Source organism: Peromyscus leucopus, chromosome 10, assembly GCF_004664715.2.
Source record: "Peromyscus leucopus breed LL Stock chromosome 10, UCI_PerLeu_2.1, whole genome shotgun sequence".
Taxonomy (NCBI): domain Eukaryota; kingdom Metazoa; phylum Chordata; class Mammalia; order Rodentia; family Cricetidae; genus Peromyscus; species Peromyscus leucopus.
In genome coordinates, this window is record NC_051071.1 from 89,236,936 (window position 1) to 89,263,399 (window position 26,464).

The window sequence follows — 26,464 nt, forward strand, 5'->3', positions numbered from 1 at the left end:
ATCCTAGCATTCCAGAGACAGAAATCCCTCTGGATCTCTGTGTGTTCAAGGATACAGCCACACATGGTGACTCATGCCTTTAATCCCAGGGAATGAGTCAGAAAGCAGAAAGCTATATAAGGGGTTAGGACCAGAAACTAGAAGCATTTTGCTGGTTAAGCTTTCAGGCTTTCGAGGAGCAGTTCAGCTGAGATTCATTCTGGATGAGGACTCAGAGGCATCCAGTCTGAGGAAACAGGATCAGTTGAGGAACTGGCAAGGTGAGGTAGCTGTGGCTTATTCTGTCTCTCTGATCTTCCAGCACTCAGCAATAACTGGTCTCAGGTTTGATTTTAGTAATTAGACTCTCTAAGATTCCTGCTACAGTGGCTCCTCCTTAGAGGCAGTGAGGATTAGGAAGGTACTGACTGTCGATTCTCACAATACTTCTCTACAGTCATTTATGAGATGTTTGTCTTTTGGGGAAGAATAATGGAAAAGCTGATGTTTACCACAGTTTCTTTTTTCCTGAGTGATGGAATTTTGTTTGCTTTGGCTCTGTTTATTTACATGGTTTTATGTTTACAGCAAGGTACTTTTTTCTTTAGTTTTTTTTTTTAACAATAGTTAGTCATTTCCCTAAGTTCCTTACTTACATTGTAAGAGACAGCATAGAAAGATATTAATTGCCATCTTGAAAGTCATGAAATGTAATAGATTACAAGAATTTTCAATAATATTTTAATGATAGCTTTCAAAAAAGTTGTGTGTGCATGCATTTATGTGTGTGTTTGTGTGTGTGTGTGTGAGTGTCTACCTGAATGCTATAACACACACATGGAAGTCATAGGACACCTTTGTCATGGCTCCATTCTCTCTTCCCACCTTGATTTTAAGTCAGGCTCTGTTTATTCTGCCGATGCTCTACAAGTATACCTGATGCTCCTGATCCTCCTGACCCGCCTCCCATCTCACTGTAATTACATCTTGATGGAACTGTAGATGCATTCCTCCACATATAGCTTTATATGTGAGCTTCAGGGATTGAACCCAGTGTTCAGGCTTCTATAGCAATCGCTTTTACCTGCTAAAACTTCTCTTTAGCCTTTTATAAGATTTTGATTAAGAAATGTAGAGGCAATATGTCATTACTGTAAAGTTTGACTGTTATATAGCCAGTACAATAGTACACTGCTAATACCAGCCTCCTGGTGTAGATGTAACCGTCTTATTAAATAAGAAACACAGAGTCAATTGCAGAGTTAAAAGCCCAAGAGGTCAGAGCAATAGCTAAGAGCTAAAACCCCTTTCTTACCCTACTGCCACTGCTGTCCTTCCTCTCAGCAAGAGCCCTACTTCCTGTCTGTTTGTCCTTTTATTGACTTTCTGTTCTGCCTTCTCATTGGTTGTAAACCCAACCATATGACTTCCTCGTCACTGCCTGTCTGTACAGACCTCCACATTTTCTATGGTTGGTATTGAGATTAAAGGCCTGTATCTCCATGCTGGCTGTATCCTTGAACACACAGAGACCCGCTTAGCTCTGCGTCCCAAGAGCTGGGATTAAAGGCGTGCGCCACCACCGCCCAGCTTCTGCTATGACTTGCTATTAGCTCTGACCCCCAGGCAACTTTATTTATTAACATACAAATAAAATCACATTTCAGTACAAATAAAATATCACCATATCCTGGGCTTCTTAGTGTTTACAACAACATACTCACTAAAGCTGTTTCTCACTGCAGCATTTTAAAAGAACATTGGGTAGTATCTTCCTGCAGTGTATTTAAATACTTTTCATTCATAAAAATAAGGACATCTGCTTACCTATAAACTCTATTCTTAACTACCAAAATGAATAATTCCTTTATATTCTCAGCCATGTCATGAACACACTCATCCACATTCCCCAAATATTCTTTGTTATATGTTGTCTGTAGGGCTTGATCATGGTTTTGGTTATCGTGTTTGGAGAGAATTGCTCCCTATTTCTGTGTCCCCATGAATCTTGCTATTCCCTCTCACTTTACACAATGACATTGAATGGTCCAAGACTGTGCTAGTTGGATCTGTAGACTATACCACCTTTTAGATTTGTCTAAAACTATGAGTCCTGGATTCTGTAATGCTGTACTGAGTAAATACATCAATTCATGAACTCTTAAGGAAGTTGAAAAGGCCCTAATAAGGAATGAGAAATTTTTGATAAAAAGCAGTGTGTGTGTGTTTTGTTGTGTGTCTCTGTATCTGTGTGTGTGTATATATGTGTGTGTTGGGAGCATGTTAAATGATGACTAAATTACTAGAGGTACTTCACCTTCTCGTGTCCCATCTTCCTCCTTCCTTAGACAGAGATCTCTCTGGGATAGTCTTGGAGTGTGATAACTCATCACCCTAGAACATGTGACTTGATAAAGAACAAACAGTAACTGTCTTTAGCATGGGCTTCATGTCAACTCTGACCTGAGCCTCTGTCTACTCACTTGGAAAAGAAAAACCTTCTTCTCCCAGGCGTCCATACTATGCTCCTCAGGATAAAGCCATAACAAAATCTCTTTATTTCTGAAACAGCCTAGTTCACCAAATGACAATGACTATGGGAGTTCTTGTTGATAATGATGGTCATTGGTGCTCTAGCCTAGATCTACGGAGCTCAGGAAAAGGACCAGTATAGCAATGGAGCTGGTTGCCGAGCATCCCATTCTGTTCTTGGATGATCCCACCACTGGCTTAGACTTCAGGACTACAACAGATGTCATCTCGGTCCTGAGAAGGTAAGTGCTGAAGGAACATTAAGTTTTATTTCCTTAATACCTGGTCACTTGTATGTGTTTTTGGTGCAGGAGATTCAGAAGTAAGCATCAGAATTTCTTCCTTGTTCATTAGAGGGAAACTTCAATTAACAAGGAACACACATCAAGAACAATGAGACAAGAACATAGGGAAAGATGGCTGTGGTGAAGGTGGAGCACTGCTTTAAATAAATGTCCTCATAATCCTCAAGCATGTGACAAATGAGCTGTGTGTGAGGGGGTGAGATCTGATCAGAGTGCTGTACAAAGGGAAAATGCATTTGTTCTGAGGCAAAGCATGTTTGATGTGTCTGCTGAGGCCTGTCTCACTGAGCTGTGGATAGTGTCTCCTTCCTCTTTATGTGTCTATGACCTGATCTTAAATGGACACCAGTTACATTAGGACATACTAGTAATGAGGACCTTTAGGTGACAGCCCTAAAGGCCTCTTTCAGAGTACAAAAAAGATACTACAAGTGAGGAAAATCTAATGATCTCAGGGTGAAGGAATGAATCAGCTTGCAGTGTACTCTCTCTAGGCATGTTTCTTGTTCTCTATTCTCCTTTTGTTCTCCAAAGTTTCCAGTTTATATACACACACAATCAGCAATTCTCTGGCCAAAACAAGGTCACAAGGCTTGAGTCTTTCAGCGTCTTAAAGGCCAATGAGAAATGTACCAGGCAGTGACAGTCAGGCTTTCTTTATGATTCAAGGTGGGAGTGACTTGTAAAAGCCCCAGTGAACACTAAAGGAAATGGGGTCAAATGAAAGGGAGAGAGGTCTTAAATCAATAGGGAAGTCCAGGAAGGGAAGAGGGAAATTCGAGTGTATTACTACATTCCTAAGTGTGGCTAGATAATAAGCTAATCAATGAATGGATGTGAAAGTAAGTGTAAGGAGTTAAGAATTTGTTTAAGATTATGCAGGGTTAGCTCAAGGCAGCACTTCCCTATCTACTGGCAGGGTGAGTCCAGGGCACACTTGTTCCTTGTCTACCTGAGGGTTGTGAATCAACAAATTCAGACATTCTATGTCCTTGGGCATCTGTGAGTGTCTCAAAAGAGATTCTTTTGCCTGGACACTAACATTGACCAACTGTCTGCCAATAAAGATAATCGCAGGAAAGCAGACTTCTAAGTTTATATTGGGAAATGGAACAGAGGTTTAAATGTATGACCTACTTTCACACATTACTGGGGGAAGTTATCCAATATACCAGTGCATAGTAGAAATTGTGCCCAATAAATGATTAATACACTGCTAAGCTGCGGGAAGAAATCCCAAACTTGTAATAGGAGGAAAGGCGCTATGGCTTCACACAAGAAATCTGCAATAAGAAATCAGCCAATTCATTCAAAAGGCAATTATTCCACTATGCCTTGGTAGTTGGTTTAATCCTCCATCAAAATATCCATGTTTCTACTAGGTTGATATTCTAAATAACTGCTGAGATCTCATTGCATACTCTTGCAGCCAGCAATAACTCATGATAATGGCTCCTGACATACAGGTATTCTCATTTAAACTTAATTACTTGCTAAAAGACTCTGTCTTCAATTATAACCACATTCTAAGTTCTTAGATGTGTGGATGTCAAGAAATGAGTCTTTGGAAGGACAGAATTCAGCCCTCCATATTCACAACTGGAATGAGAGGCTGTTTGGGTTAGATGTAGATTGCCTAGATCCCCTCTAAGGACAGAGGTTTCCATGGCAGGGAATATGGGAAGGCTTCTGAGTTTAGAGCAGAGCATGTACCATGGAGAAGGTGGTGCAGCTACATCATGGGGATGTAAAGGTGTCAGCAGGAGGCTGAGGTGTGGGGGTTCCTTAGCTAGGAAATGGTGTATTCTGGGGTGCTTTGAAGATAGAATAAATAGAACTATCTCTGGGTGTAGCTGGAGGGCTTCTCTCCAGGTTCCATCAAGCCCCGCAGTCCCACAATCCACATATAAATCACTCAGACGCTTATATTACTTATAAACTGTATGGCTGTGGCAGGCTTCTTGCTAACTGTTCTTTTATCTTAAATTAACCCATTTCTATAAATCTATACCTTGCCATGTGGCTGGTGGCTTACCGGCGTCTTTACATGCTGCTTGTCCTGGCAGTGGCTGCAGTGTCCCTCCCCCTTCTTCCTGTTTCACCAATTCTCCTCTCTCCTTGTCCCGCCTATATTTCCTGTCTGGTCACTGGCCATCAGTGTTTTATTTATGTAGAGCATTATCCACAGCATCTGAGACCCTGGGTGTGGTGGCTGAAGGAATGATTCCCAGGATCTAAGTCCTTCACCTAGGGAAGAATGAAATAAAAGAAGTGATATTCTCCTCTCTCAAGAAAGAAGTCTGCAGCTGAAATATTTATAGAAAAAAGTGTAAGGGCTAGATTTTTTTCATTTTAAAAATTAGTAAGAGTTTCACACTGACTGAATAACCCCAAGAACCATATAAGGACTGTCCCATTCTCATGACCTGGGCTCCTGGCTGTTGACCTTTACTCCACTCTCTGTCTGTCCTTTCTTCCTCTTGTTCTTTGTTTTGTTCTGACATCACGGTCCATCATCCTAAACACTCCTGCCTGTCCCTCCAAGAACCAACATCATCCACCATTGCACCTTCCCAGTGAGAAAGTCAACACCTGGGGCCTTGTCACCTTCCAGTCTGTAGACTCCTCAGGTATCACACCCTCCCTATCTGTCCCTCTCCTGTCTGCTTCAGGACACTCTAAGATCAAGTTCTTGTCATTTTCAGGATGGAACGCTTCTCTCTGTCCCTTTGTCTCATGCCATGGCTAGTCTTAGTGCATCGCATGGGTCATCCTAAGTGTGGTTCCTCCCAGTGTTCTGGAGCAGACTCAGGCCTGATATGCTGTGTTCTCCTTGGTCCCCAACACTCCTAGAAGTGCATCCTAGTGGTACAATCATTTTAATTTTTAAAATTTTATTTATTTATTGTGTATTTGTGTGTGTGTGTGTGTGTGTGTGTGTGTGTGTGTGTGTGTCTAGCATGCATGTAGAGGTCATAAGAAAACTCAAGGGACTTGGTTTTCTCCTTCCACCAAGTGAACTCAGGTCTTTAGACTTGGCATCAAGTGCCATTGTCTACTGAGCCATCTTGTTTGCCTGGCTTGAGTCTTGATCATGGGATCATGCTGGTGCTTTTGGTTATATTTTATGAAATTGTAGCTTTTCCTCTGTGATTTATGAATAGTCCTTCTGGGAAAACAGTCGGCTATTATGTCATTAGTCTGCCCCATCTCGTCTCCACCAACCAGTTGTCCTGCTGGAGTTCAAGGTGTGCACTATCACGCCCAGCTCTTTCACCCCCTTTTTCTTTCCCTCCCTCCTTTCCTTTCTTCTTTTCTTTCTACCTTCCTTGTTTAATTCCTTCCTCCCTCACTCTCTTTCTTTTGTTTTTTCTGTTTTTCTTTTTTGTTGTTGTTGTTTTGTTTTGTTGTTTTGTTTTTGAGACAGGGTTTCTCTGTGTAGCTTTGGAGCCTGTCCTGGATCTTACTCTGTAGATCTGCTGGCCTCAAACTCACAGAGATCCGCCTGCCACTGCCTCCCTAGTGCTAGGATTAAAGGTGTGTGCCACCACTGCCCAGTCTTTCTGTTTGTCCTAATGAAACAGAGTCTCATGTAACCTAGGTGGGCCTTGAACTCCTGATCCTCCAAAGTATTGGTACATTACAGATATGCCTCCATACCCAGCTTTTAAAAGAAGTGTTGGTGGCGCACACCTTTAATCCCAGCACTCGGGAGGCAGAGGCTGGCGGATCTCTGTGAGTTTGAGGCCAGCCTGGACTACCAAGTGAGTTCCAGGAAAAGGCGCAAAGCTACACAGAGAAACCCTGTCTTGAAAAACCAAAAAAAACAAAAAAACAAAAACAAAAAAACAAAAACCAAAAAAACCATAATCCTTTATTGGTTCTTTGGGAATTCCACATCACGCTCCCAAATCCCACCCAACTCCCAGTCTGTTGCCCCATATCCACAGTTCACCCTCATAGCACCCCCTAAAGAAAAATTTAAAAAGAAAAATAAGGAAATAAAAATATTAATTAAATTTAAACAAACAAAAGAATACAAAAGAAAGACAGTAACAATAAAAACAACAGAGCAAAAGAAAAACAAACACTTCACTCCTCTGTCTCCCGCCTCCCATCACCCCTTCATTTGTATTAGTGGCACTGGGAGCTGCAGCACATCATGGAGCAGACCCTTCTGTCCAAACAGCTTTAATTGTATAACCAGTTGTTGGTGAGGTTCAAGGCCTCTGGCTTCTGGTACACCATCAATGCAGGACCCTCACTGGAACTCCTCTGGGATATCCTGCTGCTACCCTGAGTCATGGAGATCCTACAGCTATGGATCTGCAGGGTCAGTCCCTACATGTGCTACAGCAGGTCAGAGATGGGGTAGATGATAGGTTGGGCAAACTCAAAGCCCTGGATGTGTGCCTGGGTGGTAGATGAGCTGGTCAGTCCAGGACAGATATGCTACCATACCCAGCTTTTATAAATGTGTTTTCAAAGAGTTTTAAACAGTGTTTTTGGGTTATTGGTTCTCCTAACAGAAGATATGACTTCCTGAAATGGTAGTTCAGCTTATTTTTTCCTATCTTGGAATTAAACCAACGATCAAATTCCAGGTTTGCCCCTCACTAACTATGACCCCTTGGCCTGCTGCTTGATCTTTTAAGCTTTATCAACAGAAAGGGGAAATTGTATTAAAATTGCTTCATGCTGATACTGTAAAAATTGAGATGAGGTTCTTGCTGAAGTGTTTATCAGGGAAAACAATGGTTAGTAATGTGAATCACATTATCAGAACATTGAAAACCAATTCCTGGTGAGGTAGAATAATGATTGAAGGGAATTGTGCATACAATCATAGTTGTAATGTTTGCTCTGTCACTGGTTCTCAAGCTTGAGTTAACCTGCTGATCATCTAGGCTTCCTGTTCATGACATGGATTCTTTACACTGATTTCCAGATATTCCGATTCAGTGTCAAGAAGACTGTGCAGGAATCTACATAGTAACACTTGTGTGGAACCTGAACTACTGATGTCCTACATTTTAGAAGTCCTAATCTTTTAACTAAATGCTTGGAGGTTGGTTTCTCTATCGGGTGCATAATACAAGTGAGATGAAGTGTTTTTATGGAGAATTCAAGCTGAAATTCGTACAAAGAGTATAACTTCAGGAATAAAATATTTTGTTGAGACTCTCAAGGTTCTCTTGTCCAGTTGTCTTTGTCTATGTATAGGCTATGTCTATTCTATGTCTATGTGACTTATGACTTTCCCCTCTTTGAATGTAGGATGTCTATGAGGGGACGGACAATCATCTTCTCCATTAATCAGGCTCAGTACTCCATCTTCAGAACTTTTGATAGCCTCACCTTAGTGGCCTCAGGAAAAGTCATGTATCACGGCCCTGCACAAGAGGCACTGAAGTACTTCACATCCAAAGGTATGGATGCAAAGATGTGTTTGATAAAAAAAATTCATCTGCAGTCAGGAGGCTGAGTCAGCAACTAGCTGACAGGAAGTGGTAGAGAGGAGCCAGATGAAAAAGGATTTATAAGGAGGGGCAAGGAGAAGCATGAAGACTTTTTGAAGGAGGAGAGCAAGGAGAGGAGGTGAGCTACTTGCTATTCAGCCTCTATGAAGGGCAGAATTCCACCTTAACCTTTGAATACTTTCTTTAGAGGGACAGAGGATTAGTTAAGTTTCCTTCCTACCCTTGCAAAAGTCGGAGCCAGAGGGAAGAGAATTCCTTCTGGCTATGCCCTTGGAGCCTAACTGCTGCTGCTATTGGTGGAGTTGCAGTTGCTGATTTGGATAGCTATGGCTTAAAAGGCAGCAATAATTTTAAAAAGAACACCAAAAAGCCTTTAAACTACATTCCTAAAGGTAGGCAGCAACGTCTATTCCCTTATTTGGTTACTTCCTCCTCCTGAAGTTGACTATCAAGGTCCAGCTATCAAAATATTGAAGTCTAGTAAACAAAAGCTCCCTTTGGCTCACTTAATTAACATTCTCAGTTAAAATTAAACATCTCGTTCTAACAGGAGGGTCCCCTTTTGCCTTTATAAGCCACTTTTTGCCCATGAGCCATGCCTGTCTCCTCTCTATCCAAAGACAGTTCTTTGTTCCTTTAAATACCCCTTCCCTTTCTCTCTTGCCCCTTTTCTCTTCTCCCTTGTTACCTTCCCTTTTTCTGGGGCAAATGAATCTTCTTTGTGCTGAGAACTCGATCGTGGGGGTCCTGAGAGGATATTGATTTCTTACAGCCATCTTATAGTAAATAAAATGAGGTTCATTCCTGCTCATGATTAACCCTGTTTCTCAAAATTGGGCTATGCTTCATGTTGGGCTCCAAATTGTTGTCACTGTGTGTAAAGACACAGGTGTATGTGTTTATATAACTCCAGGGAAAGAAGACTCAGAGGCATCTTAAGAATGAATCTAGCCTTTCACGGCTGCAGGGGGGTCCAGCCTCAAAGGACTGAAGCACTTTCCCTCTGCCCAGGGCATTTTTATTTCTCTCTAATTACATGTTAGCCAGTTAAATTCTGTATCTTCAAAGCAACCTGAAAGGAAGTCCTAGAGATAAAATTCCGAGTGCATATTACTTGACTTCTCAGGTACCATGGTTTTCTGGGTTTCCTGAACGAAGTTTTACATAAGCCTTTGATCCTTGGGAGAGTCTGTGATCTTTGACTCTCAAACAAGATTCACATAGGGGGATAACAGAAACAAAAGATAAAAGAAACAAAAGGTGTGGTTAAACAAAGGAAGGTTAGGGCCAGGTGCTGCTCTTTGGAGCCAGGCCAGGAGCTCAGCAGGAATGCAGACACAAATTGTTGTTGTTTGTTTTTGTTCTTTTGGGAGGCCTGCCACCCAGCTCCCAAATAAATCACAGAGGGAGGCTTCTTCTTAATTATGAATGCTCAGCCATAGCTTGGCTAGGTTTCTAGCCAGCTTTTCTTAATTTAAATTATCCCGTCTACCTTTTTCTTCTGGGCTTCTCCTGTTCTCTTACTTCTGTAAATCTTACTCTTACTCTGTGGGTTGACCTTGTAGCTGGGTGGCTGGCCCCTGGAGTCCTCCTCCTTCTCTGGCTCCTAGCTCTCTTCTCCCCCTTCCATTTCTTTCTTCCCACTATATACACTCTCTGCTTGCCAGCCCTGTCTACTTCTCTCTCCTGCCTCACTATTGACCATTTAGCTCTTTATTAGACCAATCAGGTGTTTTACACGGGCACACTAAGCACAGCTTCACAGAGTTAAACAAATGCAACATAAACAAAAGAAACACAGCTTAAAATAACATTCAGCAACAGAAGCTGTTAGATTTTGTCTCCCCTCCTCATCCCACTCTCTGAAAGAGGGTCCTCAGGTTTGTGTTCTTGGCCAACTTCTTTGTAGGTTATGAATATGATTCCCATAACAACCCTGCAGACTTCTTCCTGGACATCATTAATGGAGGTTTCTCTGCTATATTAGACACAGAGGAAGAAGGCCATGATGGTATGTGAGTCTTTTAGAGACACAGGTTTTTGTTTAACTGATTTCATGAAAACACAACGATGAGTCTCATTAGAATATAACTTGTTATGTTAAATAACTGTCTTAAGTTTGCTAACAGCCATTGCTGTAAGTTAGTGCTGGGTATTTTTTTTTTTATTTAATTTATAAAAGAACATTTATATGATATTGTCACAAGAGAAATTTCTGTTAAAAAGTAAATGTACTTATTATTTGTCATATTATTCTTGTTTTTATTTTAGATAGAGTTTGCTCATGTAGTCAGACTAGATTTGAATGTGTGTTCTTTCTACCTCACCTAACAAGTGTAGGTATTACAGAGATATGTCACCATGTTTGGCTTTATTTATAACATTTTAAAAACAAGATACTTGGCAGTTTATACATTTGCATATACATTCTCATGTGTCAAAAAGCAGGGAACCAGACTTTTATGTTAAGAAGTATAGATCTATAGGGATGGAAGACTTTGTTAAGACTTAGGGTCCAGATGGGAAGAGGTCATTCAGTTTGCTGTGTCCATAGGATGATGGCAGTAGTCAGGTCAGTTAGGGACACTCTTCTAATCTGTAAGGAATTACACAGGGGTAATTTATTTTTTTTTATTCTCAAAATTTGGTGGGTTGAAGATGTAGCTCAGCTGGTAGAGTCCTTGCCCCGCACAAACAAAGCCTTGAGTTTGGTTCCTAGCAGTGCATAACTGTGTGTGAAGTCCATGCCTGTCATCACAGCACCTGAGACAGACACAGGAGGACCTGCAGAAGTTAAGGTCACCCTTGGCTTCATAGCAACTTTGAGGCCAGTCTAGGGTACATGAGACTGTCTCAAAGAAAAACTGATACATAATTTATATTATTCATGAAAAGTGTCTCAGAAAAATCAGTTAAATTATTGTCTGTTTCTTGTCTTTATCCACTTTTATCCTAAAGCTGACAAGTATAAAGAGCTTTCTCAGAGATGGCGCCAAGTCCCTAAAAAATTAGCCAACATGTATGCCAAGTCCTCCTTATACAGAGAAAAGAGAACTGAACTGGATTCACTCATTGAGGAACAGAGGGCAGGGAGGTGCTCAGCCTTGGAGGAGATCACGTGTGTCACCCCTTTCTGGCATCAGCTTGGGTGGATTATCCATCGTTCATTCAGAAATATAAAGAATTTTCGACAGGTCACTATGATTCAGGTAATCTGATGAATTATTTTAATTGTATTGTGAAAAACTCAAGTGGGAACAATTTGTTTCTGAGTCAGTCTACTTCAGGTCACATTTATCTTCTACTCTGTTCCATATATTTGTCATTTCCACTCGGCATATATTCAATAAAGCAAGTAGAACGTGATTAACTTTTTACTTAAAGAAAACATTTTTAGTGGTTGTTTTGTATTTAGAGGAACTATAATGACTAATCCCAGTAGGAAATTTAATTCAGGGAAGGTAACAAGAAATTCAGCACACCTGGGAGTTCTTCACCCCTGTCTACTTTAATTCACCAGTGCATCTTACAAGTTCAAAGTCCAGGAATGAGTAAGGGAGTCAAAGGCTTTTGTTCTGATGTAACTTTTCATGTGGGTGGATGGATGGTAACTGAATAAACAGATGAAAGAATGGACTTTGGAGAAAGTTTAAGCAGGAAGGGTGGAGGTGACTGAGGAGGGAAAGGGGGCTGATCTGTAGTTGAAATCATGGGATGAGGAAACAGGGCCATTGATCCCCTCTGAGTGAGCCTGTGCATGCACTGCCTGAGAGATGAGCCCATTGCAGAGTGCTGTTCCTTATTGGAGTCCAGTGTGAAAGCAGAAGCCACTCAGAGTGCAGTTCACACACAGATAGTGACTGGACTGAACAGTGCTCTTCCCTGTCAGCTGACTGGGAACTGGGAGGAAGTGAGGTTCCACTTTTCTTTAAACTGGCTCTGTAACAAGGATCATCATGCCTTAAGAATTTCTGTTATTTAGCCAGGTGGTGGTGGCACATGCCTTTAATCCCAGCACTTGGGAGGCAGAGCCAGGTAGATCTTTGTGAGTTTGAGGCCAGCCTGGTCTGCAGAGGGATATCCAGGAAAGGCACCAAAACTACACAGAGAAACCCTGTCTTGGGGGGGGGCGGGGCAAAAAAAAAAGGAACTTCTGTTATTTTAACATGAATGTCACACAGAAATGTGGTTCTTCCAGCTCATTGGGCCATCGCTTATTCATTTATATTTATTCATGATGTTGATGATTTTGCTGTGTTAGTGCCTCAGCCATGAGAAGGCAATCACTCTACCATGGACCTACATCTCTGTCCTTGTAAAACAGACCTTATACTCAGTTCGGCTGTTAGTATGTTGTTACTTTATTTTTAGGGATTTAGTTTCTGTTGAAAGTTCCTGTGTTGTTGGCTGTAATGAAACACCACTTACTTCCTAACATGTGTGCTGGCCTTTTCATATTTCAATGTTGCTTCCTTCCCTGTATGTATGTGAATATTCTTACCATTTGAGTTATACTGTCTGTTGCTCCAAATGCTTTAGTCATTTACTTGGGTACTTGTGTCATAAAAGAGGCATTTTTATGTCCATTGTTTTTGGGAAAAAAAGATTCAATATGATTGGGAAAAAGTGAGTTACATTCATCAAATTGGGCTACTAATTGTTCAACAGTGAGGCAACATCATGAGTTAAGAAGTGTGTGTGTGTTAGCAATGCTAGTAATTAAGGACTAACTTTTTAAATTATTTGTTTATTATGTATGGCTGTTTTGAGTGCATCAATATTTATGCATCATAGGCATGTCCATGGAGGCCAGGAGAAGACATCAGATCCCCTGGAACTCGGATTTACAGAAGGTTGTTAGGGCCATTTGATTGCTGGGAACTGAATCCCAGGTCCTCTGCAAGAGCGGCTAGTGCTCTTAACTGCTGAGCCTTAACTCCAAGCCCTGGAAATCTGGTTTATAATTTATCAAGTTACATGGTAGGATGCTTTCCCTTAGATCATAATATTCTACTTTTAAAACATCATCAGAGGAATAACAGAATCTTTTAAATAAGTTACAACATCATGTAGCCTTACTCCTTTGCTAAGTGAAGCACCTTTTAAAGCCATTTTAACCCCAAACCAAAGCAGTGCAGGTCCTTGTGACTGTCTGCACAGACTGAGTGGATGGAGGTAGATGAGGGTCTGGAGGAGTTGGCAGCTTGGATGAGACTTGAGCACAGGCCGCCCTGGCTGAGGTTGATGGAGCAGCAGTGACAGAGATGAGGGGCAATGGGGCATCAGGTGACCCAGAGGACGCTGTCTGAACACTGTGGTAACAGCAATAGTGCTCGTTCCCACACAGGCACAGACTTCCAGAGGAGACACAGGTGAGGACCAGCTCACCCCTTCTTAGCACACAAAATCCCACTGCCAGGAACTGGGTTGTGAGTTGTTTTTAGTTTTGTTATTTGGTTTGCAGTTGCTGGGATCAGGGCTAGGTCTAGTGTATGCTGTGCAGGGCTCTGCCACTGAGCTGTCCCCTGGCCTGGGGTGAACTTGTTTCTAACTAAAGAGTAAAGAAAGACCGAGTTCTTCAAACCACTTGAAGTAGAAACTGCACATGTTCACTGCACCAGAGTTGAGAGCTCAGTTTAGGTGAACACTTTTGTCACTCACTTTGGTTTGTCCCCTAACCTCCCCAGGTGCCTGCATTCTCTCCACCCTGTGTCATCCATGTTTCAGAACCTGAACTGAGCCCTTCACTGGCCGTTCCTGGTGGAGCACTGGGTGAAGTCTTAGCTTTTCCAGGGTCTGTGCTGTCAGAGCCTCAGATTGCAGAGACCTTAGTTTTCAGTTTAACATACAAGCAGTCTATTAACATGTGTGTTTTATATTCTTCTATGGACTCTGGTCATAATATAGTGTTTATCTCATGGGAGAGATCTGACTATGAAACCATATATCTTAAAATAATGGACAACGCGTAAAATACTTTCTATTCCTAATGAAAATTAGTTTTATTCCCCATTTTTTTTAAAAGGAAATTTTTGCAGTCCTACCATCTGTGATTATCGGCACTGTTTTCCGTTTCCTACAAAATGATTGTGTTGCAGTCCAGATAAGGTAAGCAAACCTGGATCCTGATTTGGAGAAAGTGCTCTCACTTTGTTCAAGCTTATATAAACCCATTAAGAATTGGAATCTGTGACAAGAACAAAGTAAACATTTTATCATGTGATAGAGTGTGTTGGTACATTGAAGGCCGAGAGAGAAAACTCACTTTTTCACATATGTTTGTGTGTAGATAGCATGAAACCATACACACCATACATTCACATTTTGCCAGTTTTGGGTTATGGGGTAGTTTAATGTTGTACAACTATCACCACATTCTAAATATAGAGCATTTTTTTCATCTTCCTGAATGGAATCCCATAGCTCTGAAAGAAAACTCTCCATACTACCCACTCCCGATTCCTGGCATCAACCATCCTACTCTCTGTCATTGAATGTGACTAAAGTGGGAACCCTGAATTAGAGTCAAATTATCTGTGTTTCGCTGTTGTTTTGTTTTTGTTTTTGTTGTCTTGTTTTCTTGGTGTGATATCCTCAAGGCTCATCAAAGTGTGGCATGTGTGTGTGTATTTCTTGGGTCTGTAGGGTGTGGTGATATATTGTGTACCCTAATAAACTTGTCTGAGGATCAGAGGACAGAGCCAGCCACTAGATTGGATAGAGGTCAAGCAGTGGTGGCACACACCTTTAATCCTAGCCCTTGGGATATCATGCCTTTGCTTGGGAAGCACTCAAGCCTTTAATCCCAGGAAGTGATGGCTGAGCAGAGAAAGGAATATAAGGCGTGAAAAAACAGAAATTCACTCTCTGTAGGCTGAGGATTTGATAGAGGTAAGAATTAGTGGCTGGCTGTTCTGCCTCTCTGATCTTTCAGCTTTCACCCTGATATCTGGCTCTGGGTTTTTATTAAAAGACTATCTAAGATTCGAACAACATCTGGCATCCAATTTGTGGTGCATGAATTCATGAGGGTAGGGGTGGGGTGGGGGTTGGGGTTGGGAACCACTTGTCTGTGGCCTTGCAGACTCTGCATGTAGTCGGAGTATGCACCCCATGTATGCTGGAGTCTCTAACTTACTGGCAAAGTTTTTGTTGTAGCCTCTCTGCAGCAAACTCCAAAAACCATAGAAGAGGCTGCTTTCTTGAATTCCCTCATGCAGATAGCTGGATTTTTGACTCTTCTCTCCCGGTGAGTTGTGGGCTCCCGATCTCCAACTTGGGCTGCTACCATACTAGGTAGCTTCCTTGAAACCCACTCCAGCTTCTACTGTTCTACACAGAAGCAGTCAGCCTCACATCTGAATTGTCATTGTCAGCAGATTCGGTGAGACAATTGGGATTTCTTAAAGGAAGAAATTAGTTAAAAAATTTTTTCCCGGCCGGGCAGTGGTGGCGCATGCCTTTAATCCCAGCACTCGGGATGTAGAGGCAGACAGATCTTTGTGAGTTCGAGGCCAGCCTGGTCTACAGAGCGAGATCCAGGAAAGGCACAAAGCTACACAGAGAAATCCTGTCTCTAAAAACAAAAACAAAAACAAAATTTTTTTTTTCCCACATTAAAAATGGGAAACATTTTTACAATGAAGGGTGTTTGGTCTTTATTTGACTATACATTAAACAGTCTGAAAATGGAACAATTAAATGAGAGGATAATTAATATAGATGGGATTTATGTAATGTCAGATATAAATACTATTTGTTTGATCATTTTTGTTTTATCATTAAAAAAGTTGGAGGGCCTGGAGAGATGGCTCAGTGGTTAAGAGAATTGGCTGCTCTTCCAGAGGACCCAGGTTCAATTCCTAGCACCCATATGGCAGCTCATAATTGTCTGTAACTCCAGTTTCAGAGATCTGACACCTTCATACAGACATACATGCAGGCAAAACACCAATGTCCATAATATAAATTATGTATAAAAAAAGAATTAAAAAAATCTTTAAAGCCGGGCGGTGGTCGTGCACGCCTTTAATCCCAGCACTCAGGAATGTTGGTTAATGTGAGTGCCAAGATAAAAGTTTTAGAAAACCTTGTTAAAACAAATCATAGAGAAATTCAGATCCAGATAGAAGAATTTAAAGGTGAACCTATTTCAGTATTGCATTATAAGGTTATAGAGAAACAGCCTAAGGCTTTCAAACAGCCAACCTTAATCTATCCAGTAACCTTACAGGAACTGCCAAATGCTCAAGGCTGTGTAAAAGCTAACTAGAATCCTGTGCAAATGTTAGATTTGAGGAGATTCAAAGACGCTATAGTGTCATATGGTATGCATTCCCTGTTTGTGAAGCAGATGTTAAACTTGTGGTCAACTTGTAATAGAATTATCCCTCAAGACTGGAGAGATTTGGTTACAGTTGTCTTGGAGGCTGATCCACAATTTTTATGGAGGACCTGGTGGAAGGATGAGGCTAAGACCATTGAACAATGAGGTAGGGCTAGAGGTATGGAAATCTCCCAAGACCAACTTCTTGGAGAGGGAAATTATGGTAATATAAAAAGGGAATCTCTATGTGATGACTACACACTAGCTCCATGCCAAATGGCAGCCTTGAATGCTTGGGACAGAATTGAAGAAGTAGAAAAGAAAATTGAGTCATTTACAAAAGTTATACAAGGCTCAAAAGAAACCTTCACAGATTCCTTATAAAGGCTGTCTTTAGCAGTAAATATAGTGATACTAAATTCAGAAGCTAGCCAGATAATAATTGAATCTCTGACTTTTGAAAATGCCAATGCACAATGCAAAAGGATAATTAGGCTGTTAAAGGCAAGATCAGCACCTTTGGAGGAATGGATTTGAGATACAATTAATATTGAATCTCATGACCATAATGACACTTGGATAGGAGAGGTGATTTCCAGAGGTCTGAAGAAAAATAGTAATGTCAGATGTTTCAAATATGGTAAACAATGTCACTTAAAAGAGAATGTAAACAGGGCATTCTTAGACACAATGCTTTTTCAAGGAATAATCCCAACAGAATTATTATTATGCAGAAGACAAACATTGGACTAACGAATGTAGATCAACAAGGGACAGACAAGGTAATCCTTTGCTGTTGAGAAACTCCCTGAGGGGCCTCTTACCAGGCCCCCATGACAAAATCAGTTCAGTCCTTCCCTACCATCATGTAAGAAACCCCTTCCAAGAGTAGCTAGATACCTAATACCTATTGTAAAAAACTAAACTGCTTGGGGTGATATTACAGCTATAGAAGAGAGAACAAAAATTCAGGAGAAACCATAAATTAAAAGTGGTAAAGATTAGAAAGTAACCCTCCCCAAAGTTAGGATTGGGGAAGGGTTTAGTTTTATCTTTCAGGAAAATGAAGGCTAACGAATCTCAAGAACACTGGACAAATGAGACATCTGAAGAAAAAGGAAAATCATCCAGAAAAATTGTCTTAGTTTGGATTACAAACTGCTCAGGACAGTTTCAAAATGGCTACCTGAGATTATCTGCCCTCACAGAGTACTCAAGCAAGGACTTGAGATAAGCCCTGCACTTTCCCATTATGCAGAGACTGGACAACAAATGATACAGCTACCTCTCCCAGGACCTGACAAACCCAAAATTTTCTTTTCAGGATCCCCTTAATATGCCTTCCTCCCCAGACAATAGGAAGTAATTTTAAGAACATGACACCCACATTCCTAAGTGGTAGGGTGGGTGGTTTTTGGTCATTCAGTGGGGTATGGATAATTGTCATTGTTTAGGATGGTTGGTTACAAGTTGTTAATTGTTAATGGTCAGGAAAAAGGCTAAACAAAGGAGACTGGATTTAGGGTTCTTGTGTAAAAAGAAAAAAGAGGATATAGATAATAAGATAAAAGGTAGAGTATTGAATCTACTCTGAAAAATAAGATACTGAAATCATGGATAAAGGGTAGATTATTGAATCTACTCTGAAAATAAAAAAAGAGAGAATATGGTTATGATAAGATAAAAAGGTAGATTATTGGAGTTGGGGATTTAGCTCAGTGGTAGAGTGCTTGCCTAGCAAGTGCAAGGCCCTGGGTTCGGTCCTCAGCACTGAAGAGAAAACAAAAACCAAAAAACCAAAAAAGGTAGATTATTGAATCTACTTTAAAAAAGCAACTGCCATTTTTAAATATTTTACATTGGATTGGATTTTTCTGTATTGTATACAATTTGTGTATATTGATACAAATTTGAGATTGATTTTGTTAGAAAATACTGTATATTTCTAATCTTGTTCAAGGTATTGTACCTATACAGTTCATTTAACAATGTAATGCAAATTGCTAGTCATTGAAAACTATTATTACCAACAAATTAAGATATAAAGAAATGCAAGTTAGTAGTCATTACAATCGAACTTGTAGTCATATTAGGTAAGTTTTCAAGGTCAAACAAATATATTTTAGATAAACAAGTCATCTTCAAACATTTCAGAGATTTACAGGATATGGAATTTAAGCTGTTTTAATAACATAGTTTTTTTCTTTTTGTTATGACAATGAGACATGTCTGGTCCTGGCAGCACCAATCTACTTCAGAGAAGATGAAAGGCATTGAAGAAATTTCTTATGAATTTTACTTTCACTGTGGCAAGTTAGCCACTGGGCAAGAAAGTGCCCTTACCTTGATTGCTTTTACCCTAATATTTGGCTCTGGGTTTCTTTTTACCTAAGACATCTAATATTTGAACAACAGTAAGGCAGAGCAATAGTCCATTGTGTGTATGCTGTGTTGCTTCCTATTCATTTGTGGCTGGAAATGTGTGTTTGAGGAACTGCTACCCTGTCTCCAACTCCACTATACTATTTTATATCCTCACCAGCATAATACAAGGGCTCCAATACGTCCACATCCTCACCCAAACTTACGTTATTTCTTGTTTTGAATAAGATGTCTAAGAAAAAATAAATCACAATACATTGGATAGTTTATGAAGTGTCTGTAGAACCTATTTTCCCATTTTAAATTGGAATGTTTTCTTTCCAATCCAAAATTTTTATTTTTTTACTTAGTGTATATTAGTGTGTGGGCATACGTGTCCCACAGCATGTACATGGAGGCCAGAGGACAGTTTACAAGAGCAATTCCTCCACCACATGTGTTTCAGGATTGTCCTCAAGGTCATCAAGCTTGGTGGCAGTCATCTTACCTGCTGAGCTATCTCATTGGCCCCTTAATCTTTCCTTGCTGTTGAGTTATAGTGATTTTTGTTTTTGAGATGTGAGTCCCCCAGCAGACACATGATCCACATACATTTCTTCCCTTCTGTGTGTTGCCTTTTTATTCTGTTGATAATGCCTTTTGTACATAAATATTTTTAGTTTACCTATTTATTTTGTTGCTTTGGTACCAATTTTCTTGAATATATTAGATTTCTTTGAATGTGAGTGTGGGGTATTAGGATGGGATTGGTTTTTCCTGACTTATCTTATAGATGTGACCTTTGTGGTCCTTGTCTAGTTTGAGCTATAATGTGGCTTTAACCATATACTTTCAAGGTAAACCTTTTTAATGACTATAGCATGTTCCAAACATTGTTTCTCATCAGGATCACAATTTTCATTGTAATTTATATATGGCACACCATTCTTTGCTCAACTGGATTCTGTGATTGACACCCACAGCCTTAGAGTACCTCCAAATGGCCAGAGAGACTTGACCATGGAAGTTCTGCTACTTGGTGTTTGTGTGTATATGTGTATGTAGTGTTGTGTGTTATATGTCCAGGTTTGTGTGGGGTGCAATCATGTTTATGTGGGTGTGTGCACAGGTGTATGTTGGTGAGCATGCACGTGTCTGCATATGGAGGTCAGAGGTTGATGCCAGGTTTTCCTTGTGACCCTCCACTTTCTTTTTCAAGGCAGGTCCCTCACTGGATCTAGAGCTCATTGACTTGGCTAGGTTGGCTGGTCAATGAGCTCCAATTATCCACTCTGTACCCTTCACCACTGGAATTACAGATGAGAAAAACTGTGCCTGCATACTTTTACATGGGTCCTTGTAGATGTAATTCTGAGCTGTCTTATTAAATAAGAAACAGAGCCAAATGCAGAGTTAAAAGCCTAAGAGGTCAGAGCACTAGTGAATAGCCTTTAGCTTACCAGCTGCTGCCATCCTTCCCCTCAGAAAGAGACATACTTCCTGTGTGTCTGCATTTTTATTGACTTTCTATTCTGCCTTCTCATTGGTTCTAAACCCATCCACATGACTTCTTCATCACTGCCTGTCTATACAGACCTCCAGGTCTCTATGGTTGGTATTGAGATTAAAGGCGTGTGTCTCAAAGCTGGCTATGTCCTTAAACACACAGACTCTGCCTGCCATGTGATCAGATTAAGGGCATGTGCTACCACTGCCAGACTTCTGCTAAATGGCTTGCTATTAGCCCTGCCCCCCAGGCAACTGTATTTATTAACATATAAATAAAATCACATTTCAGCACAAATAAAATATCACCATAGGTCCTAGGGTCTGAACTCAGGTCCTTATGGCTGCATGGAAACACTTTCCTGAATGGGCCAGCTCCACAGCCCTACAAATCTGTCTTGATGTATGGAAACACTGACTAGTTTTGAAGGAAACTGATAAAAATCAGTTCTTCTATGAATTGCCTTCTGTGTGGATCAGAAGTTAGTCTGCAGTGAGATGACTGTTACAGATGATCCCAGGATGGAACATATTAGTGTTAGACCTTAAATGTGTAGCTATAGGTTGTCACTCTACAATTATTTATCTAAAAAGTCAGATGAGAAAGTAGAGGTAGTATATATGGTTAAGTATAGCCAGGGCCATAAGGTTCCCTTTCTAAGTACTTGGATTTGTTGATAAAATATATGAAAGTAAACACAAACAGAACTTGAGGACAACTTATTGGAGACAGAGAGAAAATGCCCTGAGTACCAAAGAATGGTTGTGTGTGGGAATAGAAGATTGGAGAGAAAAAGTTGTACATTTAGTAAAGTTAAACAGATGAGGCTTGAAAACAAGATTGGCAAGAGGAAGGGAATCCCAAGTCCTCTGCTCTGTTTGGTCATGGGGTGCCCAGGTCCTGTGTTCTATGGTTGGTCACTGGGTGTCTAGGTACTCTACTCTGTTTGAACCTTTGAGGCAGGGCCACAGTTGTGTGACTTTACAAGCCCAGAACTTGTCATGTAGCCCAGGCTGGCCTCAGTCTGCAGCAGTCCTCATGCCTCTGTCTCCCAAGTCCAGGAGTTTGGAGGTCTTGCTTCCTGCTCTTCTCAGAGTCTTACTTGTTCAAATATTTTTTTTCCCAACCTTTTTCTTTAATCTGGCCTTTGGTGGGGTGTAAAATAGAATTTTTCTTTAGTGTAGAAGGAAACTATTCTCCACTGAGGTTCCCCCAGATCTGATCTGGATCTCCAACCACCACTGTGTACCTAAATAAAGAGAGTCACTGACCTCTGACTGTCAGTTGAGAAGGTGTTATGTGGCAGGCTGTTAGGACCCAATCATGCATCTGTCTAGAGGTACCTGACATGTGTGTCCAGGAAACAGATTACTGCAGAGGGCCTTTTATTCCCCTCCTCCTGCTTACCATCCCCTATCACATCAACACATTATTTCTTCATAAACAAGCATGACTGAATTATTTTTTGAGCTCTTTGGAAACCATGCAGGAAGTTGTTGGTCTATTTTATGGATAACCATCAAGGCTTTAAAGATGTCTCTACAGTCCATGTCTGCAGTAAGCTGTTGAGTAGAGATTCCCTCCACTGTTTCATGTTTTCATTCTTACTCTTCTGTAAATCAACACAGCCAACTGAATATGAAAACTCCTTGGAGTTTTATTAATCTTTATGTTTCTTTATTTATACATTAGGAATGATGCTTACCAACTTTGTTAGTTAAATTGAAGTAATGGGTTGGGCTGCCATGACTAAATATCACAGGCTCAGTGGATTTAAAAGCAAATGTGTCTCCACACTGCAGTATGGAGTCTGAGGTGAGGATTCTCTCCCAGGCTCTTCCTGTCTGGCCACCTTCTCTCAGCCCTCTCCTGGCAGACACTGCATTACTGTTTCTTCCCATGATGAGGACACAGATGACATTATGGGGCTCCACTCTCATGACTCCATCTAAAACCAATTAACTTCTAAATTACACACTCTAGAATCATTACATTAAGCATCATTATCCAATTGTTGGATTTCAGAGGACACACTTCAATTAATAGATACTGCTGTGGAGACAGAGAGGAAAATATCTTATGAGACTCATACTTCCTGACCTTTTTAACCAGAACAGTTGTAAATTTTCCTTCTTTTTTAAACATATTTTATTTTTATGTATATGAGTATTTTCTTCATGGATGTATATGACTGTTTCACACTGCCTGAACCATGCACCAGGACCATGCACTAAGAAACCATCCAGTCCAATAGAGAGTTCAGGACCCCCTCCCACTTCCCTTTTACGAGGTCACATAGACAGGCAAGAAGCACCGCCTCTATCAGGCCAGCTAGTCCAAGATCATAAGTAGAGCAAATTCCAACTACAACAAGCAGTCTTGACTCCAGTCCTGCTTTTTTTTTTTTTTTTTTTGAAAACTCTATGTTATGTTATTTAGTCTATGGAACAAGCTGTGTTGGGAGAAAAAAAAATCATTCTAATTCTAATGTTGAATCTGCTGTTTGCTTTTGCCTCCATTCTCTCCCTACAGAGCCATCTTGCTCCTCATACTCATAGGCTTTGGATGTATGACAGGCTTGTCTTCCTTTGAGCATGTTATGAACAAAAGGGATCGCTTTCTGTAAGTAACCCCTTCTCCAGAAGCAGAAATCAGGGGCTGGTGATCAAGTTGATTACATTCATAGTTGGGCCTAGGATGTTATCTTATGAAATACCAGTATTTTCCTTTTTTTCTTATTTGTTTAGTTGAAATGTAAACAAAGAAAGTTTGTGTTCATCATTGTGTGGCCCCATATGTTTTGAAGTATGTAAAAAGATTACTAATATCAATGAAAAATGGATGGGAAATCTGGAGCAGAGATATCTGCTGCTCAGAGAAAGCTTAAAATTTGGGGTGAGATCACCAGATCTCAGTGCTCCAGACGACACAGTAGTAGGGGGCTGAAAATAACCAGAAATTCATGAAACCTCCCCCAGATAAGGGTGTCAGGGGTTCCCCAGAGCTTAAGTATAGAGGGTTTAGCAGCAGCACATTGGGGTTGCATAGTACAGCTGCACAAGAATGAGTCTCTTTTTCATAGAGGGCTGGAAAGAGCCAGACAGCAGCTGAATGTAAGAGAGCTGTTTTTAAAACATGGAAGAACCTTTCCCTGGTGGCCTATGCTTAGGATTCACCGCTCTCAAAGATGGCCAAGATTTGCCTCCAAGTGCATGCCAAAGAGAAGAGTCCTCAGAGAGGAGCTGAGAGCCTCACTCAGTTGGTAGAGTGCTTGCTTTGTGTGCCCGAAACCCTATGTTAGATTCACAGTATCACACACATAAACCTGAGAATGGCTGAATTTCTGCCATCCCAAAAGTTGGGGGGAGTTTTGTTGGTTGTTTTCACTCTTTTGAGAGGCCTACCAGCCAACTCACAAATAAATCTTTCACAGGAGGCTTATATATTCTTAATTACGAATGCCCTGCCTTAGCTTTTCTTAATTTAATTTATCCCATCTACCTTTTGCCTCTGGGCTTTTCCCATTCTCTTACTTCTATAAATTTTACTCTTACTGCATGGCTGGCCCCTGGAGTTCTCCTCCTTCTCTGGCTGCTACTTTCTCCCAGATTTCTCCTTCTATATATTTTCTCTGCCTGTCAGCCCATCCTGTCCTGTCTCCTGTCTTGCTATTGGCCTTTCAGTTTTTTATTAGACCATCAGGTGTTTAGACAGGCACAGTAACACAGCTTTGCAAAATTAAGTAATTGCAACATAAATAAAAGTAACATACCTTAAAATAATAAATATTTCCCAATATTATTTTGTCCTACATGAGCAGTCTGCACAGCATATTGTCAGTGGTCTAAAGCATGAACAGTTTTTGTTTTTTTTTTTCTCTGCGACTAACCTTGCCATAATTAAAGCAAACTCCATAAGGAGTTTCTTCAATGCCCCTCATTTTCTCTGAAGTAAATTAGTGCTGCCAGGAACATATTATCATGAAAAATTCTATGTTAACAAAACATTTTAAATGTTATATTCTGTAGGTCTTTGAAAGGTTTGAAGACCATCTATCTAAAATATATCTATTTAATCTAGAAAACATAACTAGTATATCTATAAATTTGATTGTTATAAATGACTAATCATTAACCTATGTTTCCTGATGATTCTATACAGTGCATAATAATAACTCTTAAAAACTAGAATTTTATCTTACTTTTTAAATAAATTACATAAGTACTGTACCTTAAACAAGAATAGAAGCATATATACAATACTTTGTAACAAAAATAACTAAATTTTTATCAATATTTAAAAATTCTTTAAACAAGAGTAGAAACATATATACAGTATAACAAATATATATGTATCTATATATTATATTCCCCTAAATGATAACAAACATCCATAACCCATCAAATAGCAAAAAGCCTCCCATATCTCTCTTGAGAATGTGGCCATTATGTTCTCCAATCTTCTTCCTGCTGTCTGTGGACAAAGTCTCTTTAGGGTCCCAGAGAGAAAATTTTGAGATAATCACCAAGTCTTGAGAGGATCAGCAGTAATTTTTGTTGATAGATACCACCTGTCAATGTTCAGGAGGTCTCACCTGATCAACTCTGATCCATATTAAACATGAAGGAATCTATAGCCTCTCAGATCCTGTGGGAACAAAACTCCAAAGCATTTTTTTTATTTTTATTTGACAAATATAGCTTTTGACTTTATTTAAAGTTAATGCATTCTTGAAGTATCTACGCTGGGTTATTTTAGCAGTCTTTTCAATCTCATCTGTCTTAGTAGTAGTCTTCTCAGCATTTAAAAATTCAAAATCAATATAATATTATATAGGATCCAGATTCCTTGTATACCTTTTAACTTATGTGACTTTTTTATTCTCTCTTTAAAGATTTTATTTTATAAACTATTTTTCTATGACTATAACCTCCTTTTTTTAAAACCTATTCATATTGTTAAACATATTGTAACCTGTTTAGAGGTTTTTTCATCTGGACCTCTTTTATTGTGTATCTTCCAACTTTTTTGACCATATGAGCAAACCTTTAAATTGTTAACCTACATTTGGATCTTCCACATGCAGCTCTCAGCTGGCTCTTCCCACTTCTTGGGTCCTGAAAACCAAGAGTGAAACTTGTAGCCTGTTGGAGGTTTGTCTGACCAAGACTAACTGCATTCAACCTTCCTAGAGCTCTAGAATGCTGATGCTTGCACTGTGGCAGGCATTTTTATGTAGTGTGTTGTTCCTACTTAATGCACTAGATGTTCAACGGCTTGCTGACTGGCAGAAACTGTCCAGCTGAAATTCTTAGAGGAGGGGTGTGTGTGTGTGTGTGTGTGTGTGTGTGTGTGTGTGTGTGTGTGTGTTTTAAAGCTTTTTTAGGCATTGTGGAAATTAAAGCACCATGTTGGTATACAAAACTGTTGTTTGGTTTTGCTCTTTCGGTTTTGGGAGGCCCACCACCCAGCTCACAAATAAATCATTCACAGGAGGCTTATTCTTAATTATGAATGCCCTGCCTTAGCTTGGTTTGTTTTTAGCCAGCTTTTCTTAACTTAATTTATCCCATCTTCCTTTTGCCTTTGGGCTCTTCCCATTCTCTTACTTCCATAAATCTTACTCTTACTCCATGGCTTGCTGTGTAGCTGGGTGGCTGGCCTCTGGAGTCCTCCTCCTTCTCTGGCTACTTCTTTCTCCCAGATTTCTCCTTCTATATATTTTCTCTGCCTGTCAGCCCATCGTATCCTGTCTCCTGTCTTGCTATTTTGCTATTGGCCTTTCAGTTTTTTATTAGACCATCAGGTGTTTAGACAGGCACAGTAACACAGGTTCACAGAGTTAAACAAATACAATGTAAACAAAGGTAACACACCTTAAAATAATATTCTCCAACACAGGAGGCTGGTCATTCTTGGGTACATATGGAATTTAAGGCCAGCCAGCACTGGTGATCATATATATATGATATAT

General features: G+C 40.2%; 1 protein-coding gene across 1 annotated transcript in view; it reads left to right on the top strand.

Annotated features, from left to right (window-relative positions):
- The window catches only part of LOC114691795 (ATP-binding cassette sub-family G member 3-like), a 69,188-nt gene that overhangs the window by 24,942 nt on the left and 17,782 nt on the right, over positions 1-26,464 (top strand). Inside the window, exons 6-11 of the mRNA XM_037209249.1 lie at positions 2,617-2,753; positions 8,094-8,245; positions 10,206-10,307; positions 11,255-11,505; positions 14,322-14,404; positions 23,023-23,112. Of these exons, the coding sequence (XP_037065144.1) occupies positions 2,617-2,753; positions 8,094-8,245; positions 10,206-10,307; positions 11,255-11,505; positions 14,322-14,404; positions 23,023-23,112 (815 nt within the window). The remainder of the gene's footprint in view (positions 1-2,616; positions 2,754-8,093; positions 8,246-10,205; positions 10,308-11,254; positions 11,506-14,321; positions 14,405-23,022; positions 23,113-26,464) is intronic.